At 27.8% G+C, this 18,171-nt stretch overlaps 1 protein-coding gene and 1 long non-coding RNA gene across 3 annotated transcripts; one reads left to right on the top strand and one right to left on the bottom strand.

Moving 5' to 3' along the window:
- Positions 1 to 7,995: 7,995 nt before the first annotated feature.
- LOC145185850 (alpha-catulin-like) lies at positions 7,996 to 15,079 on the bottom strand. 2 transcript variants are annotated; one of them, XM_090098238.1, is made up of 13 exons: positions 14,877 to 15,079; positions 13,499 to 13,725; positions 12,944 to 13,094; positions 12,222 to 12,412; positions 10,902 to 11,021; positions 10,723 to 10,812; positions 10,431 to 10,595; positions 10,055 to 10,267; positions 9,893 to 9,970; positions 9,617 to 9,775; positions 9,313 to 9,405; positions 8,407 to 8,551; positions 7,996 to 8,253 (listed from the first exon to the last, which is right to left on the bottom strand). In XM_090098238.1, the coding sequence occupies exons 2-13, from the start codon at positions 13,571 to 13,573 to the stop codon at positions 8,201 to 8,203; spliced, it is 1,533 nt and encodes a 510-aa protein (XP_089954364.1). In that variant the 5' UTR covers positions 13,574 to 13,725; positions 14,877 to 15,079; the 3' UTR covers positions 7,996 to 8,200. The 2 variants fall into 2 exon arrangements, with proteins under 2 accessions (XP_089954364.1, XP_089954365.1); XM_090098239.1 differs by lacking the exons at positions 13,499 to 13,725; positions 14,877 to 15,079 and adding an exon at positions 13,276 to 13,492.
- Positions 14,743 to 18,122, top strand: LOC145185352 (uncharacterized). The gene is made up of 3 exons (XR_016455763.1): positions 14,743 to 14,940; positions 17,153 to 17,253; positions 17,795 to 18,122. It is a non-coding gene; the product is annotated as an uncharacterized LOC145185352 (long non-coding RNA).
- The last annotated feature ends 49 nt before the right edge of the window (positions 18,123 to 18,171 follow it).

Genomic DNA, 18,171 nt, shown 5'->3' with positions numbered 1-18,171 from the left:
TGGTGCGAATACTTTTAATCTCGCACTAGATAAATAACTTCTAATAAAAAAGATCATGAAGAGCTATGTAAAATTAAAAAACTAATTTACATAAAATTACATTAAAAAAAAAAAAAAAAAATCAGAAGAAGAAAAATAAGTTCTAAAAGATTGCAAGCAACCTCATTTTTCGAATTCTATTCGTTTGATACTTTTCAAACCCATCAATATATGTTTTTTGTGCGCAATAATCGTATATGATAGATTCCCAATATATCAGTCAGTGGTAAATGAACTTGATGATGAATTTCAAAACCTTATTTTTGTTTTCCCATTCGATTTAAATAGTTTGCTATACTATTTTTTGTTCATGATGTAGAAAGATGGTTGATTCCCAAAGTGGGCAATGTTGAAGGATGATTAATTCCAAAAATATCAGTCAATACTTTACACACTTGATAACAAATTTCTAAAGTTTCCTCATGTCTTCCCATTGCACTCAAACAGTTTGCTATCTAATGTTTTGTACCCAATGTTGATGGATGATTGATTCCTAAAATATCAGTTTGTATTTTATCAACTTGAAAATAAATTTCTAAAGCTTCAACATGTTTTCCCATTTCAACCAAACACACTGCTAATTTATTTTTGTATTCAATTTTTATGGATGATTAAATCCAAAAACATCAGTTTGTAATTTATCAATTTAATTACAAATTTCTAAAACTTCTTCATGCTTTCCCATTCCACTCAAACAGTTCGCTATATTATTTTTTGTATTCAATGTTGATGGATCATTACTAATTTAAATTAATTAACTTAATTAACCAAACTAAATTAATGATCTACTCCTAAAACATTAGTTTGTACTTTATCAACATTATAAAAAACTTCCAAAGAAATTTAAAGGGAAAATTTAAAGAAGAAAGTCAACGAAGAGCTTTAGAGAAGAAACTTAAAGCTGAAAATTAAAAAAGAAAGTTAAAGATGTAATTTAAAGAAAAAATCTGAACAAGAAACTTCAGAAATAAATTTAAAAAAGGAAATGTAAAATAAAACTTTATGTAGAACATTTGATAAAAAAAAATAAAGAGGAACTTCTATTAAGAAATTTAAACAAGATATCAAACAGCAAAATTTTAAAGAAGAATTTTTTAGAAAAACGTTAAACGATTGAGAAATTTGATTGAGCAGAGAACTTTTAAAAAAAAACTTACCAAAGTTTACTTTTACTTGAAAATCATAGAAGAAATTTAAAAGTAGAAATTTAAAGTACAAATCTTAAGATTAAATTTATTGAAAGAATTGAGAAGAAATTTAATAAAGAAATGTAAAGAGGAATTTTAAATATTCCTGTTAACTAAAATCATTTTACGATTTTTAATCTTTCATAACAATTTTTATAATGGGGTGTCAGAGGTTCGAAAAGTTTGGTGCATCAGGCTATCGGGGTTACTCGAGATGGTATGTATTTTTGTTATGTGTGTACTTTGGTTTGCTTTTTATTGTTTTTGTTGTACCTCATGAAAAGTTTTCTTTCCCAAACCCAACCCACCCCTTCAAACGTTAAACATGGGTGTTTAAATTTTTTTTTTTCGACTAATTTCTTTGTGTCTAGTCGATGACGTCTATTAGTTGTCGTTTCTTAATGAGTAAATAACTATTGGTTTCTCATTTATAGTTTTCAATTTCATTATGTTTACTACGGGAGCATGCGCAGTGATTAGTTTTCAAATTTAAATCAAAAACTGCGCATGCTCACGTGTTTAATTTTCCCATCCCTTTCCCTTTCCCGTAGTTAAAACGGATGAGTGGAAACTCACCTTAACACTATTACAGGTAATTGCTCAAAAAGACTTTTCATTTACAAAGTTACGATAAAGTAATGCTTAAAAGCTGAGAAGTTCGATAAGTTTTCCCTCTGGCGCATATAAGGTTAAAGTAACGGCTTCCAAAACACTTCATCGAGTAATAAAATAACTTTTATTACTAGATAGTTCGAATGCGCATACATCTCACGTTTTATTCGACAGTAAAAGGTATTTTATATTTCACTTTCTCAAAATCTTATTTTTATTTTGAATATAATCTTTATCTGAAATACTTAATTTCAGTGAAAAGAAGTACGTCTTGAATATATCGGTAAGATCCACTAGATAAGGTTTAAGGAGGCATGTAATTAACTCCAATTAAGCATTTTATTACAATTATGCAATATCATGAATGAAGTATTAAATATTACAATAATATATACAAATATTACTATCTACGAGCTGCAACAAATAAAGTTAAAGTTGGTAAATGATTTTTAGACATGTGTAACAACTTCACTGTCACTGATTTATTTGCCCATTACCTGTATAATTTTTATTTAGCCGGTGTACCCAGTATAATTTACAAATACTAAAGCTACTTATAACTATTTATAACTGCTTGTAATTATCATAAGTACCTTTATGTCTCGTAAAATTCATAATTAATAGCAGTTTCATGGAAAAGGGAATGTTATTTTGTTGACTTGACTCAAAAAAAGTCAAGTGTGAAAATATTCTTTTTCAGTCGCTAAGCATTTGTTAAGATCCAAATACCAACTTTCTACTTTCTAAGATTTTCTTATGTAATGGAAATTTTAGATGCAAATATAATTAACAAGATAATAGTGGAATTCACCTGCAGCCACCTCTTTTCCAACTTCTTTTTGTATGAAATTTTGAGTTTTTCAAAATTTAGAAAAAAGTTGTTAACTTCATATTAAATTATAAATCATGGTTCCTCAAAGGTTTGAAGATGTGTGTTTTTGCGTACTTTGATTCCGGAAAACTAATCTTTCAAGAAGTTAAAGAAGACGTGTAAGATGAGATAACAGACGAAGGAGAATGGCTGTACTTTTCGTCCAACTCGATAAGAGTGAAGCTAATAAGTGAGGCATGGCCATCAGATATGAAAACTTGTGTAGTGCTTGCAAGATAATTTATTTTCTCCAGAAAATTTATTTTAAATAGTTCCAAAAGCTGAGGGAATTTTATTTAGCTCGCTAGGAGCATAGGAATCCCAAAAGGGCCACGTTTTACCCACTCTATTTACAAACTGTTTCCCGAGTATATCATATATGTTGACAGCACCTGTCCACTAGTGGAGCATGCACAGTTTTTAGTAATTTGCTAACGGCCTGAACTACCAATATTCTGTGACACTTTAGCAGCAACTTTTCTTGCTAAGACAACTTCTTTTTTAGGACAGTGTGTCAGTTATTTTTTATGGTTTAGCGTTAAAGTTGTTTTCCCTGATGAATGAGATTTAACCGTTATTTCACCTCGGATTCCACAGAAAAGAACATTCTTATTGCACTTTAAATTCAAAGATGTTTGGTTTGCAAACCTCTGCTTTCTTACAGCAAAGTTATTGGCATTTACCATTGCTTTTTTAATCTTCTAGGACTTCTTTCCTCCAGACTCTTTATTTTTGTATGTTCGAACAATTCTGCAAAGAAAAGGGGCGGTTAATTCTGTACGGTAGATTTAAATAACAGTTATAACAATTTTCATATATATATATAATAATTGTTTTCAATTTTAGACCTGTTTAACAAACAGAACTAACATCTAATAAATACATTTTAGGGGGGTTTTACCAACCTTTTTTAAATTTAGAGGAGTTGAACTCCAACATTCAATTACACTTTTGTTTCCTAACAAAATAAACTAAAAAACAACAAGATCATAAGTTTCTTGCAGAAATCTCACTTTTTCCAGAAATAAATAAAAAATTTGATTAAAGTAACTATTTGAGATTCGTAATTTTTTATTTTTTGATCTTCAAACCTTTAAGTTCTTCTCACTTTAAGTAATCTTCTATTTTATTATAATTACTCTTAGAGGCTGGGGAAGGGTTAATGTCTTGATAAATGCTTGTCCTAAAAATTAAATTTTTAAGAGGTGCTTAATATTTAATGAAAATAATAATTTTTTTGGTATCAAATACTTGGAGAGTGAATACTCAAGTGCTATGACATTGATTTTCAAGAAGTATGCTTACTTAAGGTAAGGTAACCTTACCGTTAGACTTCACGAGTTGTTTAAAGAGGTGAGAAAAAGAGATGTTATTATCCAATCTTACCCAGACTATAAAACACATTGACAACGTATCGTCTTGCCAGTTATTATAGATATGGAGTAATTTCAACAATGAAAAATACATTTTATCTTCTTCTCCTCTTCACTTTCTTTTGTTTGATTTTTGTTTGATTACTGCCTTATTGGTTGGTTGTATCGAATTGTTCTAAAGTGATAAAATAATCTTTTAGAAAAATACGAAACAACTTTTCTTTTTTTCTTTTTCTTGTCTTCAAAACTTTACATTCGTCATTTTTCTGATGTTAGAATTTTGAAAGCGATTTTTTCATAATAGGTCACGACAGTTTCACTTTTTGGAACTTTATTCTAAGCATGCACAGTCAACATTTGCAAAACATGAGAAAATAGTTTTTTCCGTTATTTATTCCTGACGCTCAGCTACTCTATGGTTTTTAAATATTTTTTTATGTTAAATGTAATTCAAATATCTTGTAAATCGGAGCGATTTGGTTGTAAGATACAACCTTGTATTATAATTTTTTTTTGTTGCAAATAGGATTTTCAATAAAAAAAATTTAAATCAAAAAGTAAATTTTTTTTCTTAAAATGTTCAGTTTTTTTAATGAATTTTTCTGCAGCTAAATTTTTTTTTTTTTTTCATGTTCCTTTTAGAAATTAAATCGAGAGACCAATTTTTTTTTTTTTCTCGCGTTTTTTTTTTCATCTTACAATAACCTCCATATTTAGATATTTTGTAAACATGGACCATTCAACCAAGTTAAATCTTATTTGTCGAATGGAGAAGATATAAGGAAAGACTCAGTTGATGTGAATAACTATTCTGAAAGAATTCAGAGTTCATTTTATGTTAACACCAGCATTGACAATAAAAAAAAGCTCAACCACGAAAAAGAAGCAGATGATGCTTTATTACTATCAGAAACAACATCACGCACCAGCGCTAAAGCAATCGACTGGCCATTACCATGTGAACCATGTGTGGAAAAATATTTTTGCTTTCCAAAACATTTTTTGAAAGAAAAGTTAAAAAATTTAAACTTGGTTAAAATTTACATGAAAAAATTTGTATTGGTGATAAGTTATTGCTGACTGTATGTTATATTTATTTATGTGGTATTAATTATATATTATATCTATTTATGTCATATATATTATATAAATGGCATAATAGATATTTCATTATATATTATATATTTATTATATTTGTTACATATTATTTATTCTTTATTAATTTTATTATATTTTATATTTATATTATATTTTATTTATTATTATTTTTGAGTGCTTACTCGAAAGTATAGATATTCAGTTTTAGGCGACACGCTGAAAAAGGTTATAATTAATTTCGTGTAGACCTCATCTCCACATTTAAATATTTTTTACTTTTACTTAATATTTATTACATTTCATTTCTTTGTTTTCTATTTATAATATATAATATATTTAGGTTTATATGCATCTTTTATAATATATATCATTTATCTATTTATATAATTGTATATTTATTATATTTATACTATATTAATTATTTTAATTTTTGTAAAATACATTTTACTTATCAATTACTTAGCTTATTCACTATCTTTTATATCTTATATACTAATTTTTATTTATTGTTGCTTTCGAGTATTTACTATATTTTATTTTTGTTACAGTTTATTTATTTATATTATTTTTTAATCATATTTTATTTGTATGTATATATATATATATATATATATATATATATACACATTTTCTTTCGAGAAATTACTCGAAAATATATAAGTAGTTTGATTTTGTTTAGAACTAATCCTCCATTTTGAAGTATTACCAACTGATTTTTAAGAGAACAAATGTTGTATCGGGTGAGGTTACTGTAAAAATAATCAATAGGAAACACAGTTTGAACGCAGTTTTGCAATTATACTTTAAAAAGAAGAATCCTTCTCAAGCATCAGACCATACATACATACATACATACATACATACATACATACATACATACATACATACATACATACATACATACATACATACATACATACATACATACATACATACATACATACATACATACATACATACATACATACATACATACATACATACATACATACATACATACATACATACATACATACATACATACATACATACATACATACATACATACATACATACATACATACATACATACATACATACATACATACATACATACATACATACATACATACATACATACATACATACATACATACATACATACATACATACATACATACATACATACATACATACATACATACATACATACATACATACATACATACATACATACATACATACATACATACATACATACATACATACATACATACATACATACATACATACATACATACATACATACAAACATACATACATACATACATACGACGCGAGTTTGAGTGAAGTAAATCTTGAAACAGCTTCTCCAAATACAGCACTAGAACTAAAAGTAGAAGTCAAACGTGTAACTGACCTTGTAAAGGAGTTTTAAAAAATAATAGATATTGTAAGGGGCGGATGGGGAACACAAGGTGACCCGGGGACCATTTTTCTGATTTTTTTTTTCTGACTTTTTATTTCGATAATATAGTGAATTAAAAATTTGGCAACAATTAGATTTAAAACTGATGTTTTATTTATTTTCAATCACAAGTTTTAACAAATTCTACAAGAAAAGAATATTCAACAACAAAACATTTATTGCATCAAACAACAATTATATAATTATATAGTTCACATAGCACATTTATATAATTATGACAGGCAATCAGTGACATTCTCCATTTTATTTATGCAATAGGTGCATCATGTGAAAATTAAATTAATTTTTTTACTTTTATTGTTACATATTGGTATATTATTATTTTTACATTTTAGCTACAAGGATATTGAAATTTGATATCTATAGTTTAAAGACATTTTTGTGTATATTTATGGCCTATTTATAAGTAAATACATCTATCTTCTACCTCTCATGAGATATACAATTAAACAATAGATTTAATTAAATCACTGAGTCATTTATCTTTACGTTTTACTATTCAGCAATATTTTTGTGTAGTTTAGCCCAAAAAACATGTTGGACAACCGGCCCACCGGGAAAAGTTCCGGTGTCCCTATGGGCCGATCCGCCTCTGGACGTTAGTTAACTTTTTTTGAAATCAAAGTGATGCCATCGAATTAGAAATTGAAAACTCGGCAATAAGAACCCGTGACGGAAGAAAGACACGCAAGGCATCTAATTTAGATATGCCTTCAAAATATGAAACTGCTATTAATCTGCCGTAAGAAAAAAGCTCTCGTGATTTAGTAAAGAGTGACACCAATCAAAACCTTTTACGAAATTCTCGTTTACAAAATAGAACCGTAAAAGATTAAACCCCCCTAACGCAAGCAGTGACGGACATGAAATTGTAGAAAAAGACACCCTCGATCATATTATGAAGGGAACCGTGAGGAACATGAATAAGAAATATGCCACTAATTAGATTTTTGATAAGCAGTTTATACGATATTTTCTAAAAAGTTTTTTGCGATAGTTATTATACTATTACTAGTATGAGTACTAAATCTAAATAACCTAACTTCATACAATGTTTGTTGAAAGTAAATTGTCTTTTACGTAACGAAAAGTGTTGAGAAGCAATAAACACGCTTTTAAAACAAATTTTTTCAAATATTTTCTTTGAAATCAATCGAATTTGTAAATAATTGCGCAATCTCTTATTACTTTCGCATTTGGAGGTAGCAAGCGATAGCATCAATTGATAAAGATTTGTTGTGAAAACTTCTGTAAAGTAAATTCACATAAACTGGCAGGGTATCATCAAATTTGAAAAAGTGCTTTTTTATCGGTAGTCAACTACGCAAATACAATAAAAAAACTGCGTTACACAGATACGAGAGAACAGATTCACGTCTTATAAATAACATGCATGCAGGATACAATAGATTTTCATAAATAACTTTACTTACAAATAATTACATAACAAAAATTTACAACCAACACTAAACTTTTTGATTTTACAAAGGTTTTCCGTCCATTAGGACAAAGCGGAACATACAAAAACGTTCAAATAATTGGCACAGATAAATCACATAAAAACCTCTGCTGGTGCCGGCCGTGAAGCAGATCTCTCACAAGAATCTTAAAGGTGGAAAAAAAGTTAAGGATGAACTACATGCATTATATTAAAAGTAAATATATTATATAAAAAAAACTAATAAATTATATTAAAAGATTTTTGTTATTATCAAGTATTTTTTATATAAAATCAAGTATAAAAAATCAAACTCGTACTGTCATCGATGCAATCGGTAATATTTCGTAGAAGGTTGCACAGTTCTTCCACCTGTGTCTCAAATACATCGATGAATACCTCCAGGTTTTCTTGTGTAATTTTACTTAGCGGATGAGCGGCTAACATTTTTGCAGCGTCACGCATCTAAAATGAGATTTAAATCGATAAAACAGTGAAAAATATGAAAGTCATTTCAATTACTTTCAAATGAACAGCAGCAACAAAAAAAATTTTCAAGGTAAAACTTCAAAGGGTCCATGATAACTGAGGTTTCAAGTTGAAATTTTGAGTATTTAAATGAATTTAATTTTGATTTGACAACACTGCAACTGCAACAAAAACGAAACATAAAAAAGTCTTTTATATCACCATAAACCTTCTTTATATCGCCATAAACCTTCTTTATATCGCCATAAACCTTCTTTATATCGCCATAAACCTTCTTTATATCACCATAAACCTTCTTTATATCGCCATAAACCTTCTTTATATCGCCATAAACCTTCTTTATATCGCCATAAACCTTCTTTATATCGCCATAAACCTTCTTTATATCGCCATAAACCTTCTTTATATCGCCATAAACCTTCTTTATATCGCCATAAACCTTCTTTATATCGCCATAAACCTTCTTTATATCGCCATAAACCTTCTTTATATCGCCATAAACCTTCTTTATATCGCCATATTTTTATTACAAATTAGTTATTATAAAAAAAAGTTTAACAAGGTCATATTTTTCTGCTCTGCTTCATTAGTTTCATAAACTTTTAAATAATTTTGCCAAAGTTGAAATTCCTTTTAATGAGAAAAACTGTGCTGATTAGAAATTTTAACACAGAAAAGTGTTCACAAAATAGCCGTTAGTAGCTGTATCTGTAATAAATTAGATAAACTAAACCAACCTGTGGCAGTAAATTCACAAGGTTTTCTTCAAGTCTTGACGCTGTTAAAATGCATGGCCTACTAGAACAAATGTTCTTGACAAGATTCGATATCTGAATAAAAGTTCGTTTGAAACCTTGAATAAGATTTCAGTTTCATGATTTGAAGAATCATAGATATCCTTCTATTTTTAAGTCAATAAAAATGGAAATAATTTAAAATGCTAATTCAAATATTTAACTTAAGTAATTATATAGAATATTTAGTGATAAAACTAATAATTGGTATGAAAATGTCACAACATAAGATCAATGTAAAGTAAACCTCTTGCAGCTTTTGAAATTCTGCATCCAATATTTTTACTTCAGCATCTAAGCTCGGAATATTTTCGGCCAATGCAGCTATTTTAAGTTGTCGCAGTGAAATTCTAAACTCAGATATTTTTGACAATTTCATCACTTGTTCTTTTGCGGCAATTGTCAGCTAAAAATTTTAGAATAATACTAATTACAATTTAATGCAAAAAAAAAAAATGATGATAATAATTCAAAATCAAAAATTTCAGAAACAAAACAAAGTAATTCTGATAATGTTTTTTACCTCAAGCCTCAAATCTTGAAGAATCTTTAGGATGTCAGACAAGATATCACTTACATGATGTTTTGCATTATTGGATATCTGAAACAATTTATAATTTCTTAAATGATTATTTTTTTATGAAAATTCATAAATAAAAAGTGTTAATAAAAAATTATAACTCACACTTTCTTTTTTTCCCTTGAAACATCCTCGTAAGAGTTTATCCAACTCTTTTGTTTTGTTTATGTAATTTTTCATATTCAACTTTTTAGAAGGATCAATTTGTTCAACATTAATTACATTTTCCATATCAATGGTAATGTTGTCTAAAGCCTCTAAAAGTAATTCTACCAACTGCGAGTTGCTAGTATCAGAAGAAACTTTTTCTATCAGGCTCTGTAAATATATATATATATATATATATATATATACATATATATATATATATATATATATATATATATATATATATATATATATATATATATATATATATATATATATATATATATATTTAAATATTTAGTAAGTTTGAATAGTTCAACAAAAATAGATTTACCATGGCTTCAAGAAAATCTAATGCAATTCCATGACTAAAATTTGAATCTGGAGTAGCATTATCTTTAACAATCAATTTCAAAATATCCATAGACTGTCGCATGTTTTTATAGACAGATTTTCGATTTCCTATTGCAAGCTCAGAATCTGGATGCCGCAAACATGTCTATAAAAATTAAGTAAAAGCCATGATTGTGATCACCATTCTTTCTATTTTTAGCTAGACACTATTTCATAACTTATACTTATGTGTTTTCTACTTTAATGCACTTTGATCATAGCATATATAGTACCTTGCAGGTAGTTAGTAACATCATTGTTGATTTCTCTAAAGTTGCCCTTGAAGCACAAACTTCTGCTCTTTGAAGATCATCTTTTAAATCCTGATGCCATAGAAATAAAATTATAAAGCATCATTTATAGAAATTAGATAAATGCCATAAAGAAAAAGTGACAAAATAAAGACACCAACATTCTGCCTTTCACCAGATACATTTGCAAGTTCCACCATATCTCCACCAAATTGACTAAATGCATAAACAAATTCTGTAAAATTGGTGACATTTTCCAACTCAATCAACCGTTTTTCAACCTAGAAATAAAAGAGCTTTAGATCAGTCATTTCATAAAATAGAACAAGAGAGAACAAGAGTAAGTTGGTTTTAACATAACTAATATCAATAAAGTGAGGAATAATAAGTATAAATTAAGAAAGGAATAATAAGTACCATCTAAGTAAGGTTTAACAGGAAATGAGGGAAATATTATTTAAGGTTTAGTTTTAAAATAGCATTTTTTCTAAGCCATTAAAATTACTTGTTATTGGATAATTAAACTATTATCTGATGTAACTATCACTTATTACAACTGATGATGCAACTATCACTTATTAAAGGTTTAGGTTGGTTTAGCAGAGTGAGACAGCCAGAAAAGAACAAACAGATTCAGGGTAAAAAGACTCATTTCACTTTTTTTACTAACTCTCTCTCTCTCTCTTTCTCTCTCCCTCTCAATTCTCTCTTAAATCTCTACTTGATTTTATCTTCATTCTTAGTAGTAATTTTAAAAACTATACTTTTGGCTAAGATTTCTTTGAAATTGTTGATAGACTTTCTGATATTTTGGTGTTATGCTGCTTTTAAGTATATCACATTGCTTTTTGAAGCTTAACTAAATGCATAGAAGATACTTAGCAAGTTCTTATCTAGTGATACCAAGAAGGGTTATGTTTGCAAAAGATTAGCAGTTCATTAGCAGTATATTTAAATAAGTCTCTTTAAAGAAAACAATTGTTTTAAAATCTTCATTATAACCTGCTTCTGAAAGCAAAAATGTAAACAAAAGTACATTACAAGCATTCTTGTTATATTTGTTTTGTATAACTTCCATGCTGAACATATGGAAAATGATAATCAACTTTTATAAACTGCTTTGGTAAAACCATTAAATTTACAAATAATATATATACAACTTTGATTTTTATAAATCAAAATTTGAAATAAAGACTTTTATAAGTTTTTAGGAAAAACAGGTCATAAGTAAAAATATAGCGTAATTCAGGTAAATTTTCATATCTTCAACTATTATACTAACACCTTATATCTTTTTATTATTTTTACCTCAGTGGCAAATACATCTAGATTTTTTAAAGAGCTTACAAATATGGAGTAAAAACATAAAAAAAGATAAAAATAAAAAAAAATAAAAAAAAAATAGGTGAAGGAAGGGGATTATGTAATAGAAAAACAGATAAATAATGCAAGCATTCTTTCAAATATTTAAAAATATATACCTTTTCAACAGAGGTAACTAAACGTTTGACAGAAATTCTGTCTGCTAATAAAAGAATTCTTGTGATTGAACTTAGTAAAACTCGAGATGACTCAGTTAATATTGCTTTGTCAAAATTTCCATTGTTAATTAGTTCTGTAACAAATTTATTACAAGCTCGACTTGCAATATCACAAGCTTCCAGCATTTCATCTAATTATAAAATAAATTCCAAAAACAACAAATATAAATGTCTTTAAAAAAAAACTTTATGAATGAGGTATAAAATAAAGATGAAAAAGGTGATTAGGTAACAGCTTGCTCAATGAACTAGAAATAATATGCAAACTGGAGACAGATTTTTGTCTTATAAGAGCAAGTCATATACTTTGCTTAGCTACCACCTGATACTATATTTACTTTGTGTGGCTAGCATTGTACACTATATTTTCTAGATATATAAAAAATCTTTTTTAAATTTCAACCAGTTTAAAATGTCTGAAAGTCTAAAGAGTACCTTCTTTTCATGATCCAATTCCAAAAATATTTAGAGAAGAAATAGTTCAGAGAAACATGAGAAAAAAAACTTAGCTTTATAAACTTTTAATCCCATAAAAGACTAAATTTTATAAAGATTTTAAAAAATTATGTGATGTGTCAGTTTTTTCGATTTTGGGTGACAATAAAAAATTGTAGGTTACAGAAAATATTCATTAATACTAAAAAAATATGAAGCATTCATACCTCTAATGTCAATGTCAGAGTTTCCGATTTCATGGCCAATATCAGAGAACTTGCACACAGATAACTCTAAGTTTGGTAAAGCACTATCAAGAATGAGTCGAGAACTATGATCTATTACTTTCTTAATGCTGCTGTTTACAATGATGCTAACCTACATAAAGTATAATACCATATATATATATATATATATATATATATATATATATATATATATATATATATATATATATATATATATATATATATATATATATATATATATATATATATATATATATATATATATATATATATATATACATACTTAATATAAAAAAAAATTCAGTTATTACCGTAAGATTGTTTGCAAGTTACCTGGACTGTGATTCGAGGAGGCGGGTGTTTAAAATACCGCGTGGATAATTTTTCGGAAATAGTTGAAAAGCCTTTACGTGTGCAGTAAAAATCATTATCGAGTACTTTAGTCAAATATACAACTTAAGGTTTTACATCTGTTTAAATTTATTTAAAGCTGTTGCTGTGTGTAAAAAACGTATGTGTTATTTTATATTTTACCTGAGCAATTAAAGGAACTAGGGCTTTTTCCACTGAGCATGTTTTAATCTCCACGCATTCAGAGTTCCACTCCATCCTCTTAATCTAATCTTAGACGTCTATTTAAGCTATGATCATCATGTGTTATTTTTGAAACTTTTGTCAAGCCATGTATTTGTTGCCTCTCAAGAATCACGCAGCATCGGAATACTTCATCATATCCGTATCTATTTAATCGATCTTAATGCCTTAATTGAAGATAATGGATGGTTATCTGAATTTAAACTTTATATTCCATTCAGTGCAGTCATTAGTAAAACAGCGTAAATCATACGAAAATAATGACATAGTTAAGATAAATGCACGTGAAAATAGAATCATTTTAAAATTAATATCAGCAATAAAAATTTTATCATTTTTTCTATATTTTTTATCGAATCAAACTTCAAGTTGTAACTGCATCAAATACTTTGCTTTTTTATCTTGTGGCGTCAAAACAGATTAAAAATGCTCTGAAGTTTTATATAAAATTTTTTTTGTAATTTTTTTATAATTAGTAATCCTAGGACTTGTACTTAAAACAAAAAAGTAATAATAATAAAACAAAACAAACAAAAAAACACAATAATTGATATCTAAAACGTGGAATAAAAAACACAATTTAATCTTGCGAAGGTTTTAAATAAAATATAGTTTTTTTTATTTGAAGCATCACCGTTCCGGTTTCCTTTAATAACGCACAGCAGCAAAAAATGAAAAAACTTCTGAGTCTTTTAAAATACATAGAATTTACATTAATTTATATATGAATCTTTTAAAATACATAGAATTTTTTATTAATTTACATATTTCGATAAAAAAAAAATAGTTATAAAATTCCTTTCAGAAATTTTCGATACCTCATACCTTCTATTACTTTGATTCAAGCTTTTTAGATATTGCGCAATAGTGCAATTCTATTAAATTTGTTAAACTTATTTTTCAAAAGTGCAATTCAAGTTTATGCGCGCATATAAAAATTTATCGCAACAAACACCTTTACTGCTCAAACGCTTTAAAGAATTCTGATTTAATAATAAACTTTAGAAAATTCGATTTCTCTTAAAACCGATAGAAGCTTAAAGTGTACTCGTTATTTCTCGTTAACGCAAAAAAAAATGAAACGCCGAACTTTTTCTATTTTTTCTTTTAATTTCGTCGCTTGGAAACATCTGTTTTTGATTTATTATCATTCCAGCAAAAAGAATTTTACGGTGAAATTTTAATGTAAGATTTTTACAAAGAAATCATGTGAATGCTATAAATAATATTTGTTCGATTTTAATTTCTTGCGTACGGCGTACATTTTCATCGCTGGAATAATTTAGAAAGTTATAATAAAATGAATGGCTAATAATACCTAAATTAACAACCAATATTGTCTTCCATGAAAAATGTAGCAATACAGTTTAAGAGTAAATCAGGTATGAAATGGTATTTCTTCAAATAATTTCTAAGTTTCAGTGATTGGTTATTAGCTCAGTCAAAGTATATTGTTATATTTACACAGCGCCACTTGTTAATCGTTTAAATTTGCGTCAACCTCAACCGGTTATCGGTAAAAAAAGATGGATGCGTAAGTATTTTGGCGGTTTAAAACAATCGTTTTTTTAAAGCGTGACTGGCTCCTCTATTTGAATGAATATTTTACCGAATACTTTGACACTTTGGAATTAAGTGAGTTTTATAAAAGAGGAATTGAATGAAAAAGATCATTTCTTTTGTTATACAGTTTTTCTTTTATGAGAAAAAAAACAAATAAACTTGATGTTTAGTAATTCGCAGTTCCTTAAATATTCGCAAAAATCCTTCCTGAGCTACTTCTTAGGAAGCGATCCGTCGGAAGTCAATCTTTTGATTGATGTTGAAAAAACGTTAAGAAACTGTCCAGCGCAAGCTGCTACGAAGTTTTTTCAACTCGTAAAAACCCAAAGATGAAAATATTTCCTAATGGTTTATTTTTTCTCTCGCGTCATTAAATTTTAAGTTGTGAACTATGACTCGTTTTTGTTATTACAATAGGCAGGATAAAAGCGTTTGTTTTTTTTCTATATGATCTGATTAAAGCAAATAATTTTAAAAGCTTTGTTGTTTTTAGAAGTTGTTGTTAATGCACAGTAGCTCAAGAGCAGAATTTCCTGCAAATCTTAAAATTCCTTTCCACTTTTTTCTTGCAAATTTTTTTTCCTTACTGATTCAACTGGAAAACGAATCATAAAGTCGATTTGTTATTTTAAAAGACTCTTATCTCGTTGATTTATGTTAGAAAATTTACAAATAGTTTTAAGATATCTTTTTGTAAATTGCATTACTTTTATAAATTTCAATATTCAAACACTTTCTATTTTTTTCCCCCGTACTTTATAATTAAAAAGAACATTTATATATACGTTTCTCGCGAAAAAATTTCGCGTGAAACTATTTTTTTCGTCACGGGGAGACGCACTTTGGATTTTGACAAACGAAACATTTGCTTGCTTTTCACCATCAATAACAAAATGGCAGCAATAAATTTATCTGCTTTTGGGAAGGAAATCATATTTAGTTACTATATTTACAAAGTTTTCTGTTCCAAATAAATAAATCCGTAAAGCTTTACTTTCAAAAATAACAAATTTTGCATGAATATAAACTTGTCACACAAAAGCTATGTTTTAAACTCATAAATAGTTTTATTTTGACAAATTTCAGAAAATTAAATTTATTTCAAAAGACTGTCATAGAAGTTTTTATTTTATTTGTAATTATTCTTTATTAACGGCAAAACCGAACGCCTATGAAGAAGATTATGCTAATAATCTTCTTGTTTTGAAGATTTGTGACCACGATCTTTTTTTCCCTATTTTTGCATGTCGCCTAGCATGTTTGAAGAGCTATTGTCTAGGACTTGTCGTTTGTTTTAAAAGAATTTATTAATCAGAGAAAATCTTTATCTGATCCAGAAAGATTATGATACAATGCGCTACTTAAAGACCGGTGATGCACAGAAAAGAATTGTTGCAACTGTGAACCCTACTGCTGTTTGTTGGAAGAATAATGAATTGTTAGATAAGAAATTATTTATTTTTTATCTTGACGAATGAGTTTTTCTTTTGTTGAAAAAAAACCAATCGGTTCGTCATGATGCTTTTGATAAATTTCTTTTTGAAGGCAAACATTTGAATGATGTCAACTCAATATTTTTTTTTAAATTGGTAAAATCGTAGAGATTGAGGAATCTGTTTACTATTTTTCTAATATTCCTCAGAGCAAAAGGTTCTTTAGAAATGCTATAGAATTTTTTCAGACATTTGAAATTCTTTAGGTTTCTTTTAGCACTTTTTTTAGATTCATAAAAAACTTTGCCTTTTGAAATTTGGAACTTTTTGTACCGGGAGGTCGAAGAAGAAAAATTAGTTCTTATAAATTTAAAAAATCACTGCAAAAAACACTTAATCTGTTTCTTAGAATTAAAAAGGGTCCAGAAAACATAAAAACATAAAAAGGGTCCAGAAAACATAAAAACATAAAAAGGGTCCAGAAAACATAAAAACATAAAAAGGGTCCAGAAAACATAAAAACATAAAAAGGGTCCAGAAAACATAAAAACATAAAAAGGGTCCAGAAAACATAAATCTAACGTCTGTTTTCTTCTAGAAATCGAACATCATAAAAAGAAAGAAAACACGACGAGTGAAGAGAATTTACAAACTAAAAATTTAAAAACTAAAAACAACTGGAAATAAAATGATGCAAAGGTATTTAAAGTTTGACCTGAAATACGATGGTAAATTACAGAACGAGTTTTAAAAAATAGAATTTTTCAAATCTTAAACTGCAACACGCACAAATCAAAATTTTATGAGATAAAGTCTAAAGGTAAAATAAACAAGACATGTGTATTCATATATTTACATGCACATATATGTGCATGTAAATTGTGTATACACAAAAATTAAATAAAATTACCAGATACACGTTAGGATTACGATTTTTATTTTAATCTGAAAGCCAGGTTAAATGATTAGGAACTTTACGATAGAAACGAAAATAGACTTTGTTTTGTCAAGTTGTACAAAATCCTGACGTACTGATTCTCTAAGTGATCCGGTATGGATATCTGCACTCAGCAGTTATGGCTTTTTGGAAGCTGGTGCAGATAATGAATCAGATAAGCTTTTTATGATATTTTATTTGTATTTAGAAATTTTAAATACAGCTGTTAGTCACTTTTACAACTTGCAGGGTTTGATTTGCAGGTCTTAATAATCTTTAATGTTCTTTCTGTAATAACTTTAGAACGGGGAACATCAGCTACTAACGGACCATTAACCCAATGTAAAGTAGAGAACCTAGATGGAAAGCAGGCAGCACACCATCTTAAAAACTTTGGTTGAAATGTTGGCCCATGTTGTAAATGAACACCGTAAGAGTAAGTGTAGCAAGTGAGTACACGTCAACACGTGAGAAGCATGTGAATTTCATCTAGCACTATGCAACTAAAATGCTTTCTCCGATGAATGTTTGAAACCGATGTTTCAATATTAGATCAAATTCATGATTTTGAAAAATAGTTGTGATTTGAGAAATCATTTTTGTAATTTTTTGGCGTTGCAAGCGAATAACAACTCCGTTTTTATCCATTATTTTAACAGCTGTTGTGTAAATTTCTAACA

Source organism: Hydra viridissima, unplaced genomic scaffold (assembly GCF_058129835.1).
Source record: "Hydra viridissima isolate aposymbiotic clone 2 unplaced genomic scaffold, HvirCarnegie_v1 scaffold_9, whole genome shotgun sequence".
Classification (NCBI taxonomy): Eukaryota; Metazoa; Cnidaria; class Hydrozoa; order Anthoathecata; family Hydridae; genus Hydra; species Hydra viridissima.
The sequence above is the reverse complement of the archived record's forward strand: the minus strand, read 5'-3'. Positions and strand labels throughout refer to the sequence as shown.